Source organism: Siniperca chuatsi, linkage group LG3 (genome assembly GCF_020085105.1).
Source record: "Siniperca chuatsi isolate FFG_IHB_CAS linkage group LG3, ASM2008510v1, whole genome shotgun sequence".
NCBI lineage: Eukaryota > Metazoa > Chordata > Actinopteri > Centrarchiformes > Sinipercidae > Siniperca > Siniperca chuatsi.
The window spans coordinates 2687308-2710042 of record NC_058044.1 but is presented as its reverse complement, the minus strand read 5'-3'; the positions used below and the strand labels follow the sequence as shown (position 1 = coordinate 2710042).

General features: G+C 40.9%; 1 protein-coding gene across 4 annotated transcripts in view; it reads right to left on the bottom strand.

The window, feature by feature from the left end:
- The window catches only part of vps54 (VPS54 subunit of GARP complex), a 31840-nt gene extending 9654 nt beyond the window's left edge, over positions 1-22186 (bottom strand). Inside the window, exons 1-15 of one of the 4 annotated variants that reach the window (XM_044189456.1) lie at positions 22029-22186; positions 15389-15554; positions 15257-15299; positions 14714-14955; positions 11297-11381; positions 10417-10451; positions 9330-9461; positions 8826-9211; positions 7542-7668; positions 6835-6864; positions 3762-3869; positions 3560-3615; positions 2691-2787; positions 1783-2096; positions 349-478 (exon numbers count right to left, since the gene is read on the bottom strand). In XM_044189456.1, coding sequence (XP_044045391.1) covers positions 349-478; positions 1783-2096; positions 2691-2787; positions 3560-3615; positions 3762-3869; positions 6835-6864; positions 7542-7668; positions 8826-9211; positions 9330-9461; positions 10417-10451; positions 11297-11381; positions 14714-14955; positions 15257-15299; positions 15389-15529 — 1926 coding nt within the window. In that variant the 5' untranslated portion in view covers positions 15530-15554; positions 22029-22186. The remainder of the gene's footprint in view (positions 1-348; positions 479-1782; positions 2097-2690; positions 2788-3559; positions 3616-3761; positions 3870-6834; positions 6865-7541; positions 7669-8825; positions 9212-9329; positions 9462-10416; positions 10452-11296; positions 11382-14713; positions 14956-15256; positions 15300-15388; positions 15555-22028) is intronic. The other 3 variants (XM_044189458.1, XM_044189459.1, XM_044189460.1) reach the window with 3 other exon arrangements.
- Positions 22187-22735: the final 549 nt, after the last annotated feature.

Genomic DNA, 22735 nt, shown 5'->3' with positions numbered 1-22735 from the left:
TTTCCTTAATGTAAAGTTTCCACAGGGGGTCTCCACACTTTCTGGAGAACAAGTGGAACACCTCCAAAATGACAAAATACCATTTCTATACCCAAAAAAAAAGTATTGCAAAACTATAAAACTAAGTTTTTATTAAAAACCCAGCATTTTCCTACATACTATAATGAATGAAACAACTGTAGCAGGATTAGTGGAACTATCAGTGGACGACTCAACCTACAAGCAAATAAAACATAGGAATTTACTTCAATGAAATAGATGAACTATTTCTAGATTAACTCGACCGGTTGCATTTTGATAATAATGTCATCATTAGTGGCTGACGTGAGCGGAGAGGCGGGGCTGTACCTTGGCTCTGGCTGTGAGGACTTTGACGCAGCGGTCGTGGCTGACATCGGAGGCGGAGTACAGCAGCTCCTGGATGTTGCTGATCACACGGTTCAGCTCCAGGTCTGTGGGCATCATGTTCTCACCGGACCTGAGGACAAACACGCTCACTGTCTGACACATCTGCAGACGCATGAATAATCCTCATTTCCACAATTACCGTGATTCATAGCATCTTGTCGACACCATTTTATGTAAAGAATCGCAACACTTACAACTTATGACTGCACTGTAACTGTATTTCTGGTATATTCGGATTTTATCTCATTTTTAAATATCATTTTATTCTATCTTAATTGATTATATTCTGGGTTTTATTGCTAATTGTTGTTGAAGGTCATTCTAATGCTTTTCTTTGCTTTGAATTGTTTCACATGTTCTACAGGCCGAGCTTTTGCCATCAGGGCCCCGAGGCTCGGGAGCCACCTGCCTGTCTGAGTCCGTGTCTCTTCTCAAAACGCACTTTTATCGGATGATTTTCTCTCTCTATGAAGCACTTTGTTTTGATAAGTGCTCTAAAAATAAAGTGTATTATTATTATTATTATTAATAATAAAGCTGCCTCGCCTTACTTATACAGTGGATCAAGTTTGTTTTTCATTATGCAAAAAAAAAAAATAACGAAAATGGAACACATTTTCACACAAATATCTAAACTCTAACACAAAGCTAAAGTTGTTGAAATATGCTGTGTGTGTAAAATATAGATGAGAAAGGAACTTAATTTTTTGTTATTTGTAATAAGTTGATTATTATTGGCTTTTTGTCTGTAAACTTGTATAATATCCTCTGTGTGAGCAACATATAAGCATGTCTCTATATTTACCTGCACAGGGACTAAAGATAGAATCTGAACACATAATTTCTCGTGATTTTTGAGATTTGAAGTATTTTCTGTCGTAAACTCTGCTAAATGTCTAAATAAACTTTTGAAAGTTTGGCTTGTTGGCGGCACATTTTCTCCAACACGTTTTGGGCTCACCCCGAAAGTTTTTTGCCTCTTACGCTGTTTGTGTGACCATCAAATGATGTGTTGTCCCACCCACAAATGTGTCAAACCTCTTGTTAACAGACGTATGATATTCAGGAGTGTTATACACAATTTACGAAACCCAGATTTTGCCATTAGAAGATTTCTAAAAATGAACACGTGTATTTGCACTATTTGAACTTGAAGAAATATTATAATTCTAAGCCATGAATGTAAAAGCCTTAAATGAGTTAGTGGTCAAAATATACAGTTGTTCATAATAGCGCCACTGAACAATCTGTGTCTACATGTTTTTCTGTCAGAGTAACAGAGAAACCTATAAACCAGCCTGGACCCCTGTAAGGCTCGGCATTGTTGGGGTACAAATCATTTTTAAAAAAAGAGAAAAATCTCCAGTGACATACATGAAGCTCTGCTCCCTGCTGACGGAGGTCTCGGTGGTCCCAGAGGCAGAGTCGCTGCCGGCAGCCTCCGCCCGGCTCTGCTGGATCCTGGAGCCCACCGCAGAGCTCTGATCCTGCTGCTGCTGGGCCTCGTTCAGAGCGTCGCTGATGAACAGACCCTCGTGGGTGAGGTAGGCCAGCTCGGCCTCCCCCTGCAGGAGCGACGAGCCGTGGGAAGCCTCCTGGCCTGAAGCCGCTGCCTCCTCTGGGAGCTGGTTCTTCTGGTTCGAGGACAGAACCTCCAGAACCACGTTTTTGATCACGATCAGAGTGGCCTGACAGACAGACGACAGACAGCAGAGAAATAAAAGATGAGCATGTGATGACACCTGAGCCGTGTGAGACGGTTAAAAGCTCCAAAAGCTTCTATAAGTAGACCTGTGAGCTTAGATCACTGTTACATATACTGAACTAACCCATCGAGGCAGCAGCAGACCAGCAACCCCCGTGTTCTGCGAGGTAAATTAGTGTTTTTGTTAAAGGAGTCTGGTGGTTTTGAAGAGAGTGATATAATAGCTTCAGTTCCCCGTCGGAAATGGCTGTCTGAGGCAAGGTAAAGCGCCGATAATATTCTAAATATAGCGTACACTTAAACTGATAGATTTTTTTTTTTGGGTGGCTAAAATACGTTTTGCTGCTGCCCCCGTCCACAGCAGTGCAATGCTTAACTTCTGTGCCGGGACGCCTATCTGCTTCTCCAAACTGGGGGCGTGCCGACCACGAAATGCTCAAAAAAGGCATAATATTGTTTTTTCATGCTTTTAATTTTTCTGCGATAACTGAACCGCCTTCTCTACACACACACTGAATGAGGTGAGCCACTCAGGTCCGATTATTTTCTGAAAGTGCAGCTGAGCGTTTCGACCCACCTTGATCCTCTGCAGGAAGAGAAGAAAACTCTCAAAGACGTTTTTCAGCAGCTCAAACCACTGAGGGAACATCATTACACGCATCTGGTCAGCTAGTCTTCACACACACACACACACACACACACACACACACACACACACACACATTTTGCAAAAGGTTAAAAACATCCTGATCAATAGAGGTAATAAAAAATTGTTTGTATATTAACATTACACATGCCATTAGAGGCGTATCACTTTGCTTTAATGAAAATAACCTGTTCTGTATTTGTCATATTTAATGTACATGGATTAATGTTTTTACAGTGCAGTTTCTATTTTTATAGCGCAGAACTTTTTTCTTCATATAAATTACTTTCATCTTTCTGGATTTTTGATATAATTTGATACGCAAATCACTGAGTAATGTCATCACATATAAAATTAGCACATGGCATCCTCTAGCGACTTCTGGGAACATTAGCTCCTTTCTATTGATAAGACTTGATCCCGTTTCCTACGACTGATGACCTTTCAAAGTTTAAAATGTTGACCTTTAACTACACTGTTGAAATGATTTAATCACTGAACACGTCACACACAAAACAATACCTGTCATAACAAATAACTCACTAAAAAAGAAACATATGGACTGTAGCCATCAGCTTGTTTACAGTGGTACTTCGGAGAGGGTGAAATAAGTAATAGTACATGTAATTGTAATTTTAGAACCACAAGATTGAGTTTATAGCATGGATGAAATCACCAGACTATAATTTTGAGAAATCCAGCGATTTGTAACAAAGCCCACAATGGTCTAATACCACAGTATGGTGGATTAGAACAATCTAGTCCTCCAAATGTTAAATCTTAATTATATTTCTACTTACTTAGTGACGACTTCAGTGTCAATTTCTTCTATGTGCAAAACACTTTCTGCCACACACTGCAAACACAAACACTAAGTGAGTTTTTCCATCACGTTAATAACTAAATGGTACGATGTGCTGGTTTTTTTTTTAAAGATGTTACAAATAAAAATGAATATTTTACTCTTATTTGTGTTTACATAGTCAGTGTCAGGAGTTGTACCTGAGTGACGATGGCTTTAGCAGCCACAATCATCTCATCGCTGTAAATATCCAGAAAGTCCAGCTTCCTCTGCCGCAGCAGGCCGAACACCAGAGACTCCAGACGCTCCTGAAACACACACACACACACACACACACACACACACACCAAAAAAACTGAGTCCTCCACAATAACAGAATTCAGATGTATGCAAGACAAACTCCACAGGCAGCAGCGTTTTAGACAACAAGAAATGTTCTTAAATAGTTTTTTATTTTTTTTTATTTTATATAAATTAGTTTCTTTCACAAGCTTCAATCAAACAAGTAAATCATCACCACCAACAATCCATAATTAAATTAATCCGTAATCAGGGCTGGGCCATTTCAAAACTAAAACAATCATGTAGACAATAAAGCTGATCAGGCTGCACAGTTGTATCTAACATGGAAATCACAATTGTTTTATTTATATCAACACTTTTTATCCATTTAAAAGCAAAACTGTACAGAATAACTATACAGTAAGCAACTATTTAAATTGAAAAAGACAAGCTACAAAGCCCTCCCTCGCCCCCATTTTGGTCAATCAGACCACATTTCCCCGCTTCTCCTGCCTACTTACACCCTGCTGATAAAAAGGGTCAAACAGTTAAAGTGTGGACAGATGAAGCTCCAGCAGCTCTACAGGACTGCTTTCAGTGCACAGACTGGCTCATGTTCAGAGATGCCGACCACGCAGGAGAACCACATCAACCCTGAGGAATATACATCATCAGTGACATCATACCCCAGCAAATGTGCTGATGACGGGGTGATCACAAAGACATTAAAATCATTCCCCAACCAGAAAGCCTGCATGAATGGAGAGGTGAGGGCTGTACTCAGAGTCCTGAGACATCAGGAGAGACTAGAGAGAGACCTCGACACCAACACCACCAAAGACACGTGGCAGGCGATCAAAAGCAGGAGCGCCCCCATCACGTGGGAGGCCACGTTACCAGATGAGCTCAACATATATTTTATGCTCGCTTTGATCTCAGATTTTCAACAGATCACTGTCATTGGAGATTGTTCCCACCTGCTTCGAGACAGCCACCATCGTCCCCGTACCTAATAAGTCTGCAGCGTCTAGTCTAAACGACTACCGCCCTGTGGCTCTCACCCCCCTTCTGATGACGTGCTTTGAGAAACTGGTTCTCCAGCAGGTCAAAGACAACATCGCAGCCAGTCTGGACCCCCACCAGTTTGCTTTCAGAACCCACAGATCCACAGAGGACGCCATCTCCACTTCTTCACACACCTTGAGAACAACAACACCTGCAGCAAGATGCTGTTTGTTGATTTCAGCTCAGCATTCAACACAATCTTTATTAGATTAGATTCAACTTTATTGTCATTACACATGTACAAGTACAAGGCAACGAAATGCATGAAACTGATTGGTACTCAAGCCCAGAGTGCTAAGATTTCCACACTCTGCAACTGGATACTGGACTTCCCCACAAACAGACCCCAGGCAGTTCGGATTGGCGGTCACACCTCCTCCACTCTAGTGCTCAACACCGGAGCCAGGGCGGTGTGCCCCGCCCCCTCCTGTTCACGCTGCACACCCACGACAGCAGCCCCCGACATGGAGACAACTCTGTTGTGAAGTGTGCGGATGACACCACCATCATCGGCCGGATTACAAACAACAACAACAACGAGACTTGATATCGGGAGGAAATGAACAGTCTTGCAGAGCGGTGCACAGAGAACAACCTACTGCTCAGCGTCAGCAAAACCACGGAGCTGATAGTTGATTTTAGGGAAAAAGGAGGCGAAGACCCCGTCTACATCAGCGGAGCTGAAGTGGAGCAAGTGAATAGTTGTAGGTTCCAGCACCCACCGCAGCCTGTTCACCCTGCTGCCGTCAGGAAAGAGATGCAGAAGCGCCCGCTGTCGTACCACCAGACTACAGAGCAGCTTCTTCCCTCGGGCTGTGAGGCTGCTCCACCATGCAAAATAGTTTTCATTTCTATTTCTACTTCTATTCACTGATCTACTGTACAGTGGGTACGGAAAGTATTCAGACCTCTTTAAATTTTTCACTCTTTTAGCCATTTGCTAAAATCAAAAAAGTTCATTTTATTTCTCATTAATGTACACTCAGCACCCCATCTTGACAGAAAAAAAACCCAGAAATGTAGAAATTTTTGCAAATTTATTAAAAAAGAAAAACTGAAATATCACATTACTCAATACTGAGCAAAGGGTCTGAATACTTATGACCATGTGATATTTAAGTTTTTCTTTTTTAATAAATTTGCAAAAATGTCTACATTTCTGTTTTTTTCTGTCAAGATGGGGTGCTGAGTGTACATTAATGAGAAATAAAATGAACTTTTTTGATTTTAGCAAATGGCTAAAAGAGTGAAAATTTAAAAGGGGTCTGAATACTTTCCATACCCACTGTATATAATTATTTTTGAGTAGTATAAAGGGAACTACAAAACAAAATCTCATTATACAATCCTGCGCTGTCTTGTATAGATTAGAGAAGATTTTTAAACAGTATTTGCTTTAAATCATTCAAGGAATCAAGGAAAATGATGTACCACAATATCAAAATCCTTACCTCATCACTATATGATTCGACTGAGAATAAATATTAACACATAATAAATAAAAAAAAAAAAACCGCCCAGCACAAACTCAAAGACTATTCTTCAGAATCAAAGCAAACATAGTTAAACATCATTCACTGTGTTGTTTTTACCTGCTTGGAGACCAGATGGATTCACCACGTGGAGGCAAATTTTAATGTTTAGACACCAACAGAAGCTGTTTCGATGAGCTTCCTGGAGCTTGATAAATAACTTGACACGTAATTTATCAATTTATCACGTAACTATTTGAATCATCCTAAAGCCGTTAACCCCACCCATCTGGCAATCCAAGCACATTAAAACAAACACTCAAATGATTATTTCCAGACAACATTTGATTGATCACTGATCGCCCGCAGGCGTGATTGCATCGATTTGATGTGATTTTAATGTGTGTCAGTGATGTGTGTTGTGTGTGTGTGTGTGTGTGTGTTGGGGGCCCACCTTCTGTGAGGCAGCATTTGGTTTGTGGACCTGTGATGGGCACAGCATCCATTAAATACACAACAATTCACATCAGTGTCGTGAAGTGTCTAATATGACTGTTCCACCACCGTCTGCAGCTACATGATGATTTTCATCACAATTCAACCTTCTAACCCGACAAAGTTAAATGAAAATGAATAAGAAAAACTTGAAATAAGTAATCAAACTGAAACTGATGAGTTTCTCATGCGTAACATGGTCAATTTAGAAATGCCAAACTCCTCCCTTTTAAAGGAGTAACTTCTCTAGTTCTCCCGCTCTGTTTTATAAAGATACCTTAGCAACACACAAACATTTTAAGGGAAGAGACGGGATGGCTCATTTACATAAAGTGTGCTGCTGGATACATTTCTTTTCTACATCATATAGTATCGTTGTTTGAGTTTGTTTCATGTTTTTGTCAAAAAATCCTATTCTAAACTGACCTCTTAAATAAATCAGACCCTTTGTGTTACCTGAACTGACTCCCCGCACTTGATTTCTTTTACCTGTGGCTGATCCAAGTTTGTTTGGCTGTATTATAACATTTAGGACATGCTCCAGATTTATAATTCCCATCTGGAATTGGGGTAATTACTGTTTGAAAACCTTTTGTTTTTTTCGTGGGACACATAAAAAGGTGACACAAACAGAGGATGAATAAACGCTGTGGAGTTTGTTCAGACCTTCTCGAGGACCTGCGGCTCGTCCCTCAGGCTGCGGTTCAGGTCGCTGCGGGCGTACATGCTGAAGTCCTCCACCATCATCTTATCGATCAGCTTCTCCAGCTCGCACAGCTGGGAGCCCAGATGTCTGAGGGACGGACGGACAGACAGACAGACAGACAGTCAGACAGACAGTAGCACTGCAGCTGCAGTATTGTGGTTTCTGATTTACTGACAGTATCATGACGACTTCCTGTACTGAGACTTTAAGGGTCACATGAAATGATTTGATGATCTGTGGTTTAATGTGTGTGTGACTGTGACTTCTTATTTTCATATTTTTGCTTTTTATTAATGACATTAAGTCAAACAGCTCAGGATGTGTGCTTAACTTCTCCCACAAGGTAAAACGTAGCTTGAGTGGAAGCATCTTTACCTCAATTTGAAGTATGCATTCGTGTCCGAATCTTAATTTCTCTTTGCACTGAATCTGAACGCACCTTCAGACAAAAATCTGAAACAGCTGTCAAAATCAACCCACAAGCGTCAGTCAAACAAGCATTTATTGACAGCAATATTTCAGACAGAAATCAGCTCATTTCAATAGAACTGCTGCAATCAGTGGATTCACTCATGAAGGAGAAGATCATTTGTTTGGCGAGTTCAACTTTGGTGAACTATGAGATACAAATTTACATTTATCTACTGACTTGAGTGGGACCGATATATAGGGCGATATTAGGATTATGTAGATATATCGGTATATATGTCAGCCGATAAGTAACAAGAAATGTCAGATATGTTCAAAGGTAATTTAGAAAGAGTGTCTCCATTACATAGTTTGTGCACCAGAGAGCTCTGACAAGTTTATTTTTACACTGGAAAATGTCCTGCTCAGTACATATCTTGGTTATTATTAATTAAAAATTAAAAGAGCTGTGACAAAAGTGTTTGTGTAGGTTAAGTGTTTATGTAAATAAAATAAAAAATCAAAATAAAATCTGCCAAAATATGTGTATACGTTTTTTAAGCTTGAATACAAAGTCAGTGAAAACACACAGTTTGCTCTAAACTAGCAAAGAGGCGTCCACACCAGTTAAAAACGTTTCCACTTGTGTGTGACAAAATGTGTGTTTATCCTAAAGCTGAGTGACGTCCGACATCCACACCCAATGCACATCTGGTACAATGGCTGTGTGTAGACTGCACAAACAGCCCAGCAGTCAAATGTGTGCAAATAAAACGTGAAAATTGACTTTGTGATCAATCTGATTGCATCCACAGTCTGCCCCCACCCCACCCCACCTGAAGCTGTGGATTCCCTGCAGCTCCTGCTGCAGCACCTCCTTGGTGGTGGAGATGAGCTCCAGCGCTCCGACGAACTCCGAGGTGGAGAGCAGCAGCTGCACGGTGGGCTGCGTCTGATGCACCGCCGCCATCAGCTTCAGCTTGTTGTGCAGCTTCACGCAGTTGTTGCGGGTCAGGGCGGTGCGGACGGCCCGTAGAGGCCCCTGGCACATGACCCGGTCGATGGCTGCGGTCCGGCCCCGCAGGACGGCCACGGCCTGCTGCGTCTCCTGCAGCCGGTCCTGCAGCTCGTGCTGCGAGGACATGGCGTGAAAAAACGCCTCGGAGCGCAGAGAGATCTGCCGGGCGATGCTCACCTCCACCACATCCAGGTAGTGACTCAGCTGGAGGGAGGCAGAGACGACTGATTAATATCTGCACACATGTGTGTTGAACTGCTTTACACACGCACGCACACATTCCAGCAATCCAAAATTAAAACATGTCCGGGAGGTCTTTCACCTTCTCCTGCAGCAGTTTGGAGGAGGCCACGTCTCTGCTGCTCTTCCCCCCGGCGCTGTTGAAGTGCGACCAGGGCAGGACGCTGTTGAAGGTGGCCGGGTCCTCCAGAGCAAATTCAGGCTTCATGAAGATCTGCAAGTTCAAAACAAAGACAAACAGGAGATTGTGAGACACCCAGAAACTAAAAGGTAACAGTGGCGACGGCTCAAACGTAAAACTAAGAAGTGTTGTAAGCCTGGGAGTAATGTAAATTTCATTGACATGATTAATTAATATATCAGACATACTAATGCTAAATATGCTTTAATTAACACGCCTCTGGGCTACCTTCTTAAATTATTAGTTGTTTTTCATCTCAGAGAAGCTAGAAAAAGGAACAACGTCTGATTTTTCCCTCCACTCTCAGAACAGGGTCGTGAAAGCCGACATGGAAAGCTTAAAGAAAAGTGCTTTTAATACACTGCACCCAGACATCAGAGGAAGCTACGACTCGCAGTAGAGCCCGACCGATGCTGGATCTTTGAGGCCGATATCAATATCGAGTTTAATAAGCTGAAGATATAATGGCCAATATTAGTTTTTTCCCCCCACAGAAATGCAAAACATGAACATTTTTGATGAGAATTTTTAAATTTGGTTATTAAAGATTTGTGACCAAGATATGTAGTGAGCGAGACATTTTAGACTTGAAAAATAAACTTGTCAGTGCTTTCTGGTGGACAATCTATGTAAAGACAATAACCTCAAACATATCTTTTCATCATAATTTCTGCACTGACATTTCTTGTTACTTACTGACAAACACATATGCTGATACCGACACATCTGTGAAAAGCTAAAATCAGCCAATAATTTCATCACGCTGATTAATCTGTCAGGCTCCGATTGACAGGTGAAAAAGTCCAGGTGAAAGTTGCACATTGTATTATTTTTTTTGGCTTTTGCATGTGAATATCCTGAATGCCAGTTGTGCTGAGGAACGTGGACGTAACGATGCACAAAAGCAGACGTGAATCGAGCTTATGTGATTGTAAAAGGGAAATTTAAGGGGCAATCGAGGGTTAAAGAAGTTAATAAGAAGCGTTACCTTCGGGACTTGTTCCAGCTCAGCTCTGGATTTGTCTGAAGGAAACAAAGAAAAGCTCGGGATCAGTCACTTGTCATTACTCGATCAGTCAGATGTGGTTTAGCGTGTTTTACAGTCGGTACAGATGGATACCACATAATTAAAAAGTGATTGCATTATTTTTCTCTCTAACACAACATTTTGAAGGTGGATGAAAAGCTCAGAAAACATTTAAATGACACCTGTTTTTGAAACCTGGAGTCAGGCATTTCAAGCTCAGCTAATCATCAATACCAGTGTACAACAGTGCTGTAATAATATTAATAACAATAAAGTTTATTTGTATAGCACTTCTCAAAACCAATGTTACAAAGTGCTTTACACAAAACAAAGATATGGGAATAAAATGGACAAGAAAGAAACCAGAAAAACTATTATTATTCACAGGCTAATCAATAAACATTTGTTTTAAGAAGTGATTTAAAGGAAGATAATGAAACTGTATCAGCCTGTGAAAATCCTTCTTATGTATGAAAGTGCCAAACTACTGTCAGACTACTCAAAATCAAAATCTCAGAACAAATATATTTCTGGGGGTTTCCATAGTAAAGACAGAGAGCCTCGTAAATGCAAATGATGATCACTGACTTTTAAATCAATCTGTATTTGACATTCAACTTAATGTTTGCATTTTTAAATCCGTTGGCCAATCAGGTGTGCTGCTGGTCTGGTCACATGTTCATCTTCAGACCTGTCCAGCTGCGGAGGAACACTGGACTGGCGGTGGGAGGTTTGTGTGTGCGTGTATGTGGTTTGCACGTATGTGTAGACGCATGTGTGTTTTCACCGGTGGGGGACGCCGTCAGGGAGAGTCCTGCAGCAGCTGGTTAATAATTCATACCGTGGTTGGTGGTGATACTGGAGGCAGCGTCCACATCGTCTTTGGTGGGACAGATGGTCTTGCAGCGTTCATGAATTCTTTCCCTCTAAAAATAAAAACAAAGACAAAAAGATTCAGGAGTTTTGATTAAAACTCAACATCTACAGCCACACTAACTCCTCCTGAGGCCTGAAGTTTGGCCTGAGGGTGGCGCTAAAGGACAAAAACATGAAAAAGCGTCCAAAGTACACAGTTTCTGTTGTCCGTCAAATGAGAACAATAAAGTTGCACAATACAGGAATAAGGAAGAGTGAGAGGAATGTTTGGCAGCTGTTGGACTGTCTTAGTTACTGTTTGTCTGTAAGACATCAATCTGAGACCTGAAACAGGAAATGCATGATGCAACAATGAAAAGTAGATGACATCAGTGACGTTTCTAAAAATTAGACGGCTCTTACAGTAACAGAAAGAAGTCGGTTCAGGTAACAAAGTCTAAAGTCAAAAATATAAATGTTACACACGCCAGACACACTCAGCTTATCTGAGGAGTTTTATGATCAGTTTCAAAAGTTTTATTTCATTTTACAGATATATGGAACTGAATATAAAACTAAGGAATAAAAAAAAAACTAAATAAGGAATGAAAAGCTGCTGTATTAGCAAATTTATGACTAACCATGCTGACAAAACTTCATAAACCATAGGGAGGAAGAAAAACATAAACGGGTGACGCAGTTTGTAATGATCCTTTTCTGGATGAAGTGGAGATGCAGTTCCAAGAAACACGACATTACATGGGGGAAAAACAACCAACCTCAAGATACTTTAATATTTTGTAAGGTCTTAAATTTATGCAAACTGAAAATGTCAGCAGAGTGTAAAACAGGATGACTGAATTCACTAAGTGTTGTCATGGCAAACTGCTGTAAAGGTTTCAGATCATGTTTAATTTACTCCTCTAGATGTTGTTGTGTTGCTGAATACCGACTCGGAGGAATATGAATATGAATATAAAAGATAAATGTCCCAAATTCAACACTACAACACTGAGGCTCATTTCATTTCCAGAGTTTGATATTTTCAATGATTTTATCAAGTAACAAAACAGGAAACAGACAACACATTCAGTAAAGCAGAAGATGCCTCAGTGTTTGTGGCTCCTCCTCTACATGCTACTGTGGGCATGAAAGTGCAGCGTTTCCCATAAAGACATCGATCTGTGGTGCACCACTGCAGTTTTACACGCAACCGAATAATAAATAATGAAAATAAAAAGTTGCAGCTAAGTGGTGCACAAGTAGAAAAACAACAGTGCCGTGACAGAGATTAGTGGAGAGCAGAAAGGTGAGGCTTCAGAAACATGTTTCACCAGTATTATATTACCAACGATAAAACCATGTTAAATCCCTTCAAACAGTATTTAACCAGGCGTTTGTAGTCAGTTAAAAGGACATGCTTACATTTTTTCAAGTCCGTCTTAAAACAACCCTCTCGCGCTCATATATGAACGTGTATGCGCTCATGTGTTGCACAGGAGTATTAATATTCTGTGTTAATACTCCTGTGCAATACACTCTTTTAAATTCCCTATTTATTGATATTGATATTTATTCATAGCTCTATTACTGCTGTGCAATATCCATCGTCTCATTATAATCTCATGCACTATTACCTTACACCGTATTATTGTCATCAACCGGTAAACCCACTTTGTACTTCACACTTATTTTATTTTATACTTATACCCACCTGGTACTTAATTTATTTTCTGACCTGTATTATAGTGTATTATATTTTTTGCTCAGTACTTCTATTCCTGTGTGCACTGACGTAAAGGCGAGCTGCTGTAGCAAAAGAGTTTCCCCTCGGGAATCAATAAAGTATTTCTGATTCTGATTCTGATATGTACATGTACAATATGAGGCTTCAGTAGTCCGAGTTAGACAAATCAAGTGGATATCTTCCACTGAGTGCTTTTAGTTTGTGTTTCCTTGCTGAGCCGCAGCAGAGCGATACCACGTGCACGGGAGGTTAGTTACTGTAGTTTTACCCGATGAGGTCGCCAGCTCCGGCCAGAGGCTGGAGCTGGCGACACGCAGCTCCTGGAGGCAATTAAGGTACTTTAAAACCCACAGCGCCTGATTTCCGTAATTTGTGTCAAAAACGTCCTAATCCTATCGTAGTCAAATCTGACACGATACAGATATTTCTACATTCAGTGACTAACACTTTGAAGATATCGTATCTATGAATAAACGTCCATAAAGCCGCTTAGGAAAGATAGAAAAAACGACGCCCCTCATAACTCCAGAACCAAGTGTTCTTCAGTATGAAAGTGATCCAGTGATAGTTGTCTGTACATCCGCGGGTACACAGCTAACAGGAACTGCTAATAGCTAGTCACACTTTAAAAACCCCTGGTCGAACTCCAACTGCGTAACTTTCAACTTAATTTCAATGCATAGTTACACAGACTGAGGGACTGTGGATTTTGTCCTCAATTGGAAACATGTTTGGGTATTATAGAGGGTATTTCTTTACAGCCAGTATGGAGAGGGGGAACAATTACAGCAACCAGCAACTCCTTCAATGTACATATGGGCATGTGAGTATTGTATTAAGATAGACCTGACAATGTGAATCTATCCTTTAAGTAGAGCTATGGGGGTTCCTCGTTAGCTACGTGAATCGACACGGACACGTTCCACAGGCTGTTAGCCTACAAATCAAATCAGTCTACAACCCAGATAGAAATCTCACCAGCAGCTCACATTACAACAGTCTATTCTCACGGTGTCTACATCTCCTAAAGCTCCACATCCTTTCTTCTTCTTTAATGCATCATTTCTATTTTTTGTACATTTTTGCCCTTCTTTGATAGTGTGACAGTACAGAGAGACAGGAAACACAAGGAGAAAGAGAAAGGAGAGGGACGTGCTACGAAGCTTTTCCAATTAGAAATCAGGAACAACACAGTTACATGGTTTGCATCAGGTTTTAAACCACTCAACCACCAGGATAAGCCAAAAAACGTCACACAGTACAGAATGAAAACTAGGGAAGGTGGAAACTGGTAAGCGTGTTTCCATCCACCTGTTTTTATATGTATTTTGAATTTGAAGATCAAAAACATGTGGAGGGAAACACCAAAACTAAGCCAAAATCTCTCTGTTGCTCTATTGAGCCAATAAAAATAAACTGTAGGAGCTGAAACTGCTTCAACAGGATTCCTGACACACAAGTTAACTTCAGGTAAGGCTGAAAGTAAACATGATTTCAAACAAGTCACATGTTCGACAACTTCAAAGCTACAGCCTCCTTCGCCAGCAGAAAGGTTCAAAAAGCATCATCAACAGTGAGTCTACTGAGGTCGGAGCTGATGCTGAGTGAATCCATCCTCTATCAGAAACGCTCTGAATAATTCAGCGTGGGTGTTACCTGAGCCGTCTCCTGCAGGTAGGGCCCGAAGTGTTCCCTGGTGATGTTGGGGAGGTAGAAGGAGGGCATCACCTCTGTCTCTGCGAAGTCCAGCCCCCATGTTTTGGTGAAAAAGTCGGACTCCCTTTTGGCGAGCCGCGGGTCGTTCAGCGCGGCGGGGAGGTTGACCTTTGAGCTGTACACCGTCCACCTGTCGTGCTCTGCCACCACGGACGGGCCGTCACACAGGCCCCGCCCCTCACCTGAGGGACCACAGAGTCAGGAATTGCACAACTTTTGCTAAATTTAACAACAACTTGTAATGCCTGTACCACTTCAGCATAAAGTAAAGTGCTGAAATGATTAGTCCATTGACAGAAAATTTATCTCAGACAATTATGATGATCACTTAGTTATTTAACAAAGAAAAATTCCAACCATATCCTGGTTCCAGCTTCTCAAATTTAAACATTTGCTCATATTCTTTGTTGTATATTGTTGTAAATTGAATATCTTTGGGTTTTGGACTGTTTGTGGGACAAAAAAATAAATAAAAAGTATCACCTTGGGCTCTGGGAAACTGTGATGGACTACTTTCTGACATTCTCTAGGATAATTGACAGATAAATCGGTTAGTTACAGCCCTAAAATGATGTCTATAAATGCTAAGAAATTAAGTACTGCAGCTGTTCCCACCGGTGGGCTCCTTGGGACAGACGTCGGGAAGGGACCGGATGGACCGGCAGCGACGGGGGGAGGGATCTCGCTCCTTGTGATAGATCCCATCTCGGCCTCCACGAGGCACTGGGGAGGAGCTGTGGCTGGAGGCCATGGCATTGGGACTCGCCTCCCAGGAGGCTAGCTGGAGACAGACACACATGCAGAGCTGGCATTAGATACAGGAAAACTAAATTACAGGATGATGCTGTCAATAAATGTTGTCAACAAATCCACTGAAAAGACCCAAACCAACAATCAATGTATCTACTAACAAGTACTGTGTGTGTGTGTGTGTGTGTGTGTGTGTGTGTGTGTGTGTGAGAATCACAGCCTGATGGATCGTCTTCCTCCATTGTTGTCCAGAAACTATTAAAAACCCATCAGTGAGCCGCTCTGTTGCACTGGGTGACATGTTCCTTCATCACCATGAACACACACACTGTAGTTTATTCTGACTCAGCCCCACACACACCGTCCTGCTGCCCCAAATAATAATAAAAATAATAATAATAAGCTTTATATATATAGCACATTTCACAGAAAACATGCAGCTCAAAGTGCTTTACGTTTAAAAAGGAAAACAAACAGGAAATACTAATTAAATTGAAAAGATGATACAGAGAAAGCAAGCCATTTGAAAGATCAAGGAAAGGCATTTAAAGGCATAAAAGGTAATTTAAAAACAGCATGTGTGACTCTGTGAAGCACGCACATCGTAAGAAGCGGTGCTAGAAATAGACTAGGTTAAAGAGATATGTTTTTAAATGGTGTTTAAAATTTTCAACAGAGCCTGCCTCTCTAATTTCTTTCGGTAGGCTGCTCCACAAGTTGGGAGCATAGCTGAAAAAAGCTGCATCTCCAATTTTCTTTTTGGTGGGGTCCTGAGTAAGTAAAAAAAAAAAAAAAACCTGTAGTAGAGGATCTAAGGGCTCATGAAGGAACATAAAACAACAGGGACTCTCTAATGTAGCCCGGTCCTGAGCCGCCGAGAGCTTTGTACACAAGTAGAAGGACTTTCTAGAAGCTACAGGGAGCCAGTGCAGCGCAGCTACGACTGGAGAGATGTTTTCTCTCTTCTTTGTTTTTGTTAGCAGTCTAGCAGCAGAGTTCTGGATTAGTTGCAGCCTCTCGGTGGACTTTTTAGGAAGACCAGTAAAACGTGCATTGCAATATTCATTTTGCTGGGTCAGGAATGGCCGTTCCTTGGCAATGTTTCTGAGATGGAAGAATGCCACTTAAGACTTAAAGACTTAAGTCGGAGTCTAAAGTAACACCCAGACTTGTTACTTCAGGTTTGATCCAGGGGGTCAGATTACCAAGTCTTTTAAGCAGCTCATCCCTTTTGGATTTGGGGCCAGCTAATAGAATTTCTGTCTTGTCCTCATTTAGTTTAAGAAAGTTATTATTCATCCATTTATTTATTGCCGAAAGGCAGGCGGTGAGGGAGCTTAAGGCATCTACATCACTTGGCTCAACAGATATGTACAATTGTGCATCATCAGCATAGCTATGGAGGCTAATATTATGTTAAATGATGATGTCACCTACAGGAAGCATGTATAGTGAGAACAACAGAGGGGCAAGCTTCCTATAACCAGAAGGTTATATGTCATGATTCTTTGACACATGGACCCCAAGACAAACATGTTCTTCCTGTAATGTTTCATTTAGAACACAGTCGGAGAGGCTAAGCCAGCTCTTAAGGCGGTTTAAGAGAATTAAACCAATCTACCGTGTCAAATGCTGCACTTCTAAGAAAACCAGAACCGAAACCTTACTGGCATCAGCACTAAGTCTCAGATCGCTAACTGTCTTTGTCAGAGCAGTCTCTGTGCTATGATTAGCTCTGAAACCTGATTCAAATTTCTCTAGAATATTGTTTTCATTTAGGAAGATATTTATCAGCCCCCTCTCTTTTCCTGTCTCACTGACAGATAGAAGTGGACATGCCTCGTTAAGAGTCGCATTGCTATTCATGTCTAACCAGGTTTCAGTAAAAAGCATAAAATCTAGTTTATGATTTGCAATAAAATCATCAATTAAGAATGATTAGTTGCCTAGAGATCTAACACTTAGCAGAGCTAGTTTTTTTTAGATCTTGTTACAGGGCCTAATAGGTTTGTAAGAGTTGCTGTTTAGTCTTTCACTAATCACAACATGTGTGGGCAGCAATACAGGAGAGTGTCTTTTTGATGTTGAAAGGCCAGCAAGATAAACGCTGGGTTCCAGCTTGATAAGGGAACAGTCACAAGTGTCCTCTCTATGCGTTACAATTTCAGGAATATAAAAAGCTGGGAAGAGACGGCTACTACTCACTAGAGCACCAAATATGGATTAATCCGCCACTGAAAATAGTCCCCAACAAATGCACTATTTCTTCCTGTTTGTTTAATAAAAACTACAGTGAGCAGCTGTTTCAGGAAATCACTGAGCCTTTCTTAAAAATGAAACTATATATATATGTGTGAGGTGTTTTTTAAAATTTTAATATTTACGTCTTCAGCAGGAACCAATGGGCTCGGAGCTGAGAGCCACAGACAGGAAGTCAGAAAGTGTTGAGAGACGGAGTGACATGTTGTTGGTTTGGGTTTTTTCATGGAATTTGATGACAATAAGAAAAATACAGAATAATGTCAGCCTTATCCTGTAAAAGCTGCACTGCAATATATTTTTTTTTAAATCCACTCTTCTTAACCTGAATCACAATCTGCAACACAGTAAAACATCCACACCGACCGATTCCCCGTTTGTCCAAACTCAAGTCTGCTGTCAGTTTTGTCTCTGACGTACAGGTGGTGACACCTGGTCAGAGTGCGTTTGTCTTCAGGCAGCTGCAGCAGTTCAAACCACAACTGAAAGTGTTTTTGCTCGTTCTGTCGTTGTGCGCAGCGGGTTCAGGGTGGCGATTCAAAGCTCCGCGTCGTCGCCACCTGCAGAGCTCAGACCATCAAGTACGCACTTCTGAAAACTGTTTTTACTGTCAGTCAGCAAAATAAGCAATCTGAAGACGTCATGTGATGATTTTTTTTTTTTACATTTTACAACTGATGAACATTTCTGTTAGTTGCAGCTCATACTGCATTTGGTGACTAGGACAGCATATTGAAGTAGCGCAGCAACAATTAGTCTATTAATCGATTACTCAATAGACAGAAAAATAATCTGCAACTATTTTCATTTTTCAAGCAAAACGTCCATAGATTTCATAATGTATTTGGGTTTCGGACTGTTGTTGAATAAAAAGACATCATCTTAGGCTGTGTTAAAATGATGATGTGCATTTTCCACTTTCCACTGACATTTTATAGATCAAATGATTAATTGTGATAATCAGCATATTAATTGATAATGAAAATAATCATTATTCACAGCCCTATAATCACACCTCAGACACAGAGCAACATGATCACCTCACTCCTCGTTCTTCGCCGGATGGTCTCTAACTGCGTCTGCCTGCTGTTTGCTGCTGAGCAGGCAGCGTACAGTGGCTTTATCAGAAAACTGCTGCTGCTGCTGCTGGAAATGGCGCTGATGACAGCACAGAGGCCGAACCAAACTGTAAATATGCCGTGAAAACCAAATCTAAGAATGACAGTAAAAGGCCCTAAAAAGCTGAGGGGAAATCCAGAGTCAGGTGATAAGTGTCTGTGGGTTTGTGATTACAAGCAACAACTTTCATGTTACGCAGCCATTTAAGCCATTGTTAGCATAATGGATTAGTTTAACTTTTTCAACTTGTTCTAAAGTAAAAACATGATCATACTCATCAATATAATAGCAAACCAAAGCAGCATTTTGGTAGCAGTCTGGAGACTCAGTAGAGCTGAAACGATAACTCGATTAACTGGTTAGTCGATCGACAGAACTATTTTGATAAGTGATTCATCTTTTTAGTAAAATATGAAGCCAAAACGCCAAACAATGTCTGGTTCAAGCTTCTCCAAATGTGAGGATTTGCTGCTGTAAACTGCATTTCTTTGGGTTTTAGACTGTTGGTATGGGCATTTGAAGAGGTCACGTTCGGTATTAGGAAACTAAACTGCAGCCCTGAAACTCAAGTACAACACCCAGCACTATCGGCGACTGTGCAGAGCTACATCCATCTCATCTGTCCTCTCCAAAAACATTGATTACACAGAAAAAGACTTGTGAAATGAGTGTGGTGCCGCCGGCCTGACTGAGCAGAGGTGTGCTGTGCTGACAGTCAGCGCTAATCTGACTGCTCAGACTGTGGAGGTGTGAGACGCTCTGCTGTTAATCCCATCACACTGATGAGAGAGGATTACAGGAAGCGTCTGCAGCCTCACTGTTACCATCACCACGGTCTTTAGCTCCTTCTGTCTACACATTAAAAACATCATCATCATCACATCTTCAACGACAGAATAAACACTTCAAAGTGTAAAACTTCAGACTTGTCGGCTTCCAGCTCTCACAGCCGGCCTGGCTACTTGTTTCCACCACCAACTGAGACTTATGTGAGGTAAAAATAGAACTGGCTGATTTATTTTTTTGGAGCTGCTTTGGAGGATTAGTTGCACATTAAAATGAGACCAGGACAGATTAAAGTCATCATCATTTGCTTCATTTTGTACCTGCATGTAAATCAAGTAAAAAAACTCTTGAAATGCAACATGGATGTGAAAGATAGAGAAAGGACAGTATTTAGCAGGTGTTTACATCACGATTTGTACATTGTTTGTAGAAAAAGATACTAAAAAATGTTTCCATATAAACTGATCGCAGCTGCTGAGCAAATTGTTGAGCAGTTGAAAAGTTGAGTCCCATCCAGAATTAACAAGCAGCCTTTCAGACCAAGTATCTCCTCCTCTGGTTCATTTTGTGCGACCAGCAGAGAATGATTTCAACTTAATGGAGAACAATCAATCAGCAAATGAAAGGTGGATTACAGAAAACACAGCAACGACTGCGCAGAGATAATCCTGCTGCGATCAGTAAACCTGAATAATATTTCTGTGTTGACATGTCACGGTTGGTGCCAACAGTTTAGTGATTTTTATTTCTGCAAAAGCTCTTCCAGTTTAAAGCACAAGATTGAATTACTTTTTATTCTTAAAATCCCAAACAGACTTTGCATCTGTGTTTTTTTTTTTTTTTTTCTTAGTGATGGTGTACATTTTGCACTAAATGTTAAGCGCAGGCTCTGGTTATTCATTATAAAAAAAATAAAAATAAAGCTGTACTCAAGGAATCTAGTGTTGCATGCCCATAAAGTCTGGGGACTCACGAAAGATTTTAAAAAAAGAACGGTTAAAATCGGCACAGGAGAAGATGAGATATCCTTATTTTTCTTCCCAAGTTTGGGTCAAGCGCCAAAAACGCTGGATCCTACATTTCCCATAATGCACCCAAATAATTTCATTACAACCTCCCAGAATGGAAAACACTCACATCTGTCAAAGACCAAATCTTCACTTTGTACACAGCCTTTCTGTTATAAATGTGTAGTCTCCGAGCCCAGACGTACGGTCACAATACACAATCCCATTCACTTCAACTGAAGTTTGTACGACTGACGAATTCAAGAGCGTGTTTCCTGTTTCAGTGCGATGTCCAGCCGGCTTTCATCATTCTAGGGTGTTTTATCGCCTTGTTTTGTACAAAACTGCAGCTTCTCTCTCTCACATGTCGTTTTCAGTTTGCGATCGCTCTGCTCGATATAAGTTTTTCTGCCACATGAGAACCGGTACATCCCAAGAACATCACTTCCTTTTACAAGGATCAGTGTGGGGGACATTTTATTGATCAGAAAACTAATGTGACTGATGACTCAAGCCTGATGACACCACTATGACATAATCAGGGTTACTTTCTCAGACCTGACAAACCTCTTCCTGAGTTACAGGTTTATACACCTGTTTAGAGTAGTACTCCCCATAACAACTCTTAATAACTTTATGTGTAAAATTGGTGGAGTTACTTTACTATAAAACACATAATTGGCCTTTAAATTACTGAATGTATGCCTCAATTAAATAAACCCTAAATCCATTAGTGAATTAAACTCATTAAGCATTACTGTAAAGGCAGACTGGGATAAGTTTAAGGTTGGCCAAAAGTCTGTTTAGCATCAAATTAAGTTGTTTTTCCCCATAAAACTTACTTCCCTCATGCAAATGTCCCATTAACCCTAAAATGAAGGTATTGTGGGTTAAATGTCACACCTCAAACAGCTTTTGTAATGTTTACTTGAAATGTCAAATCATTGGACTGCCTTCCAACAGGACAGACAGCTGTGGCAGAAGCTAGCCAGCTAGCTTTAGCTTAGCTTAGCTCCAGTGCATTCATTGCTGTAGTTGTTACCGTTACATCCACTGAGCTGACAGTGGAGTCAAAGCTAAAATGGTAACACAAGACACACATCACCTGTTTTACTTTCGATGACAGCCAGAGCTAAAAAGGCTCGGACTGTCCTCGGCCTGTGCCAAATAAATGCTAATGCTAAAGCTAATGTTGTCAGCGAGTCCAGCGGGGGTTACACGTAGACTGGCTAACACTAGCAGGTTAGCCACACAGCTAGCTAACACTCTGACAGGCGAAATGAAACCCACTGAGAGACAAACGGCTACTGCCCGAGCCTCGGCCGCTTCCGTACCTGTCGTGAGAAGCACAGCAGCCGGTGTTTCCCCTCTTCACCATCACAGGAACACTGGAAGAACCGGGATGAAAACAACAGGACGCACAGCTGCAGATACAGCCAGTACACCGACCATCATGCACTGCGGGAGGACGGGCAGCGGCCGCTTCTTCTTCTCGTGTCATAAAGCTCGCTGCTGCCACCTGCTGACCAGCTGTCGCCTCTCTGTGGAAAACCATACACACTGAAGGTATGTGACACCCTGTCCACATACTTATGGCCATATAGTATATGTCTTATCTGTAAGTCTTTACTTACACTTGTACCTGTAATTTATATAGTAAAAACAACAGGCACAATCTATTATCCAAATGTAAACAAAAGCATGACCCCATTGCCAGCGTTGGAAGAAGTATTCAGATCTAAAATAAAAATACTCTGTTACAAGTAAAAAGCCTTGCCTTTAAAAAAAATATACTATAAAATATACTAAAAGTACCAAAAGGAAAAGTACTCATTGTGCAAAATGGGTCATTTCAGAATAATATATATTATATCAGTGGATTATAATTTGTGATGCATTAATGTGTAAGCATCATTAATGCTGCAGATGGTAAAGGTGGAGCTAATTTTAGCTACTTTATATACTGCCGGGTAGCTTAATCTTTAACAGTATATCATAATTTACTACTTGCTTTATATAATAAGTAAGTAGCATAAAATGG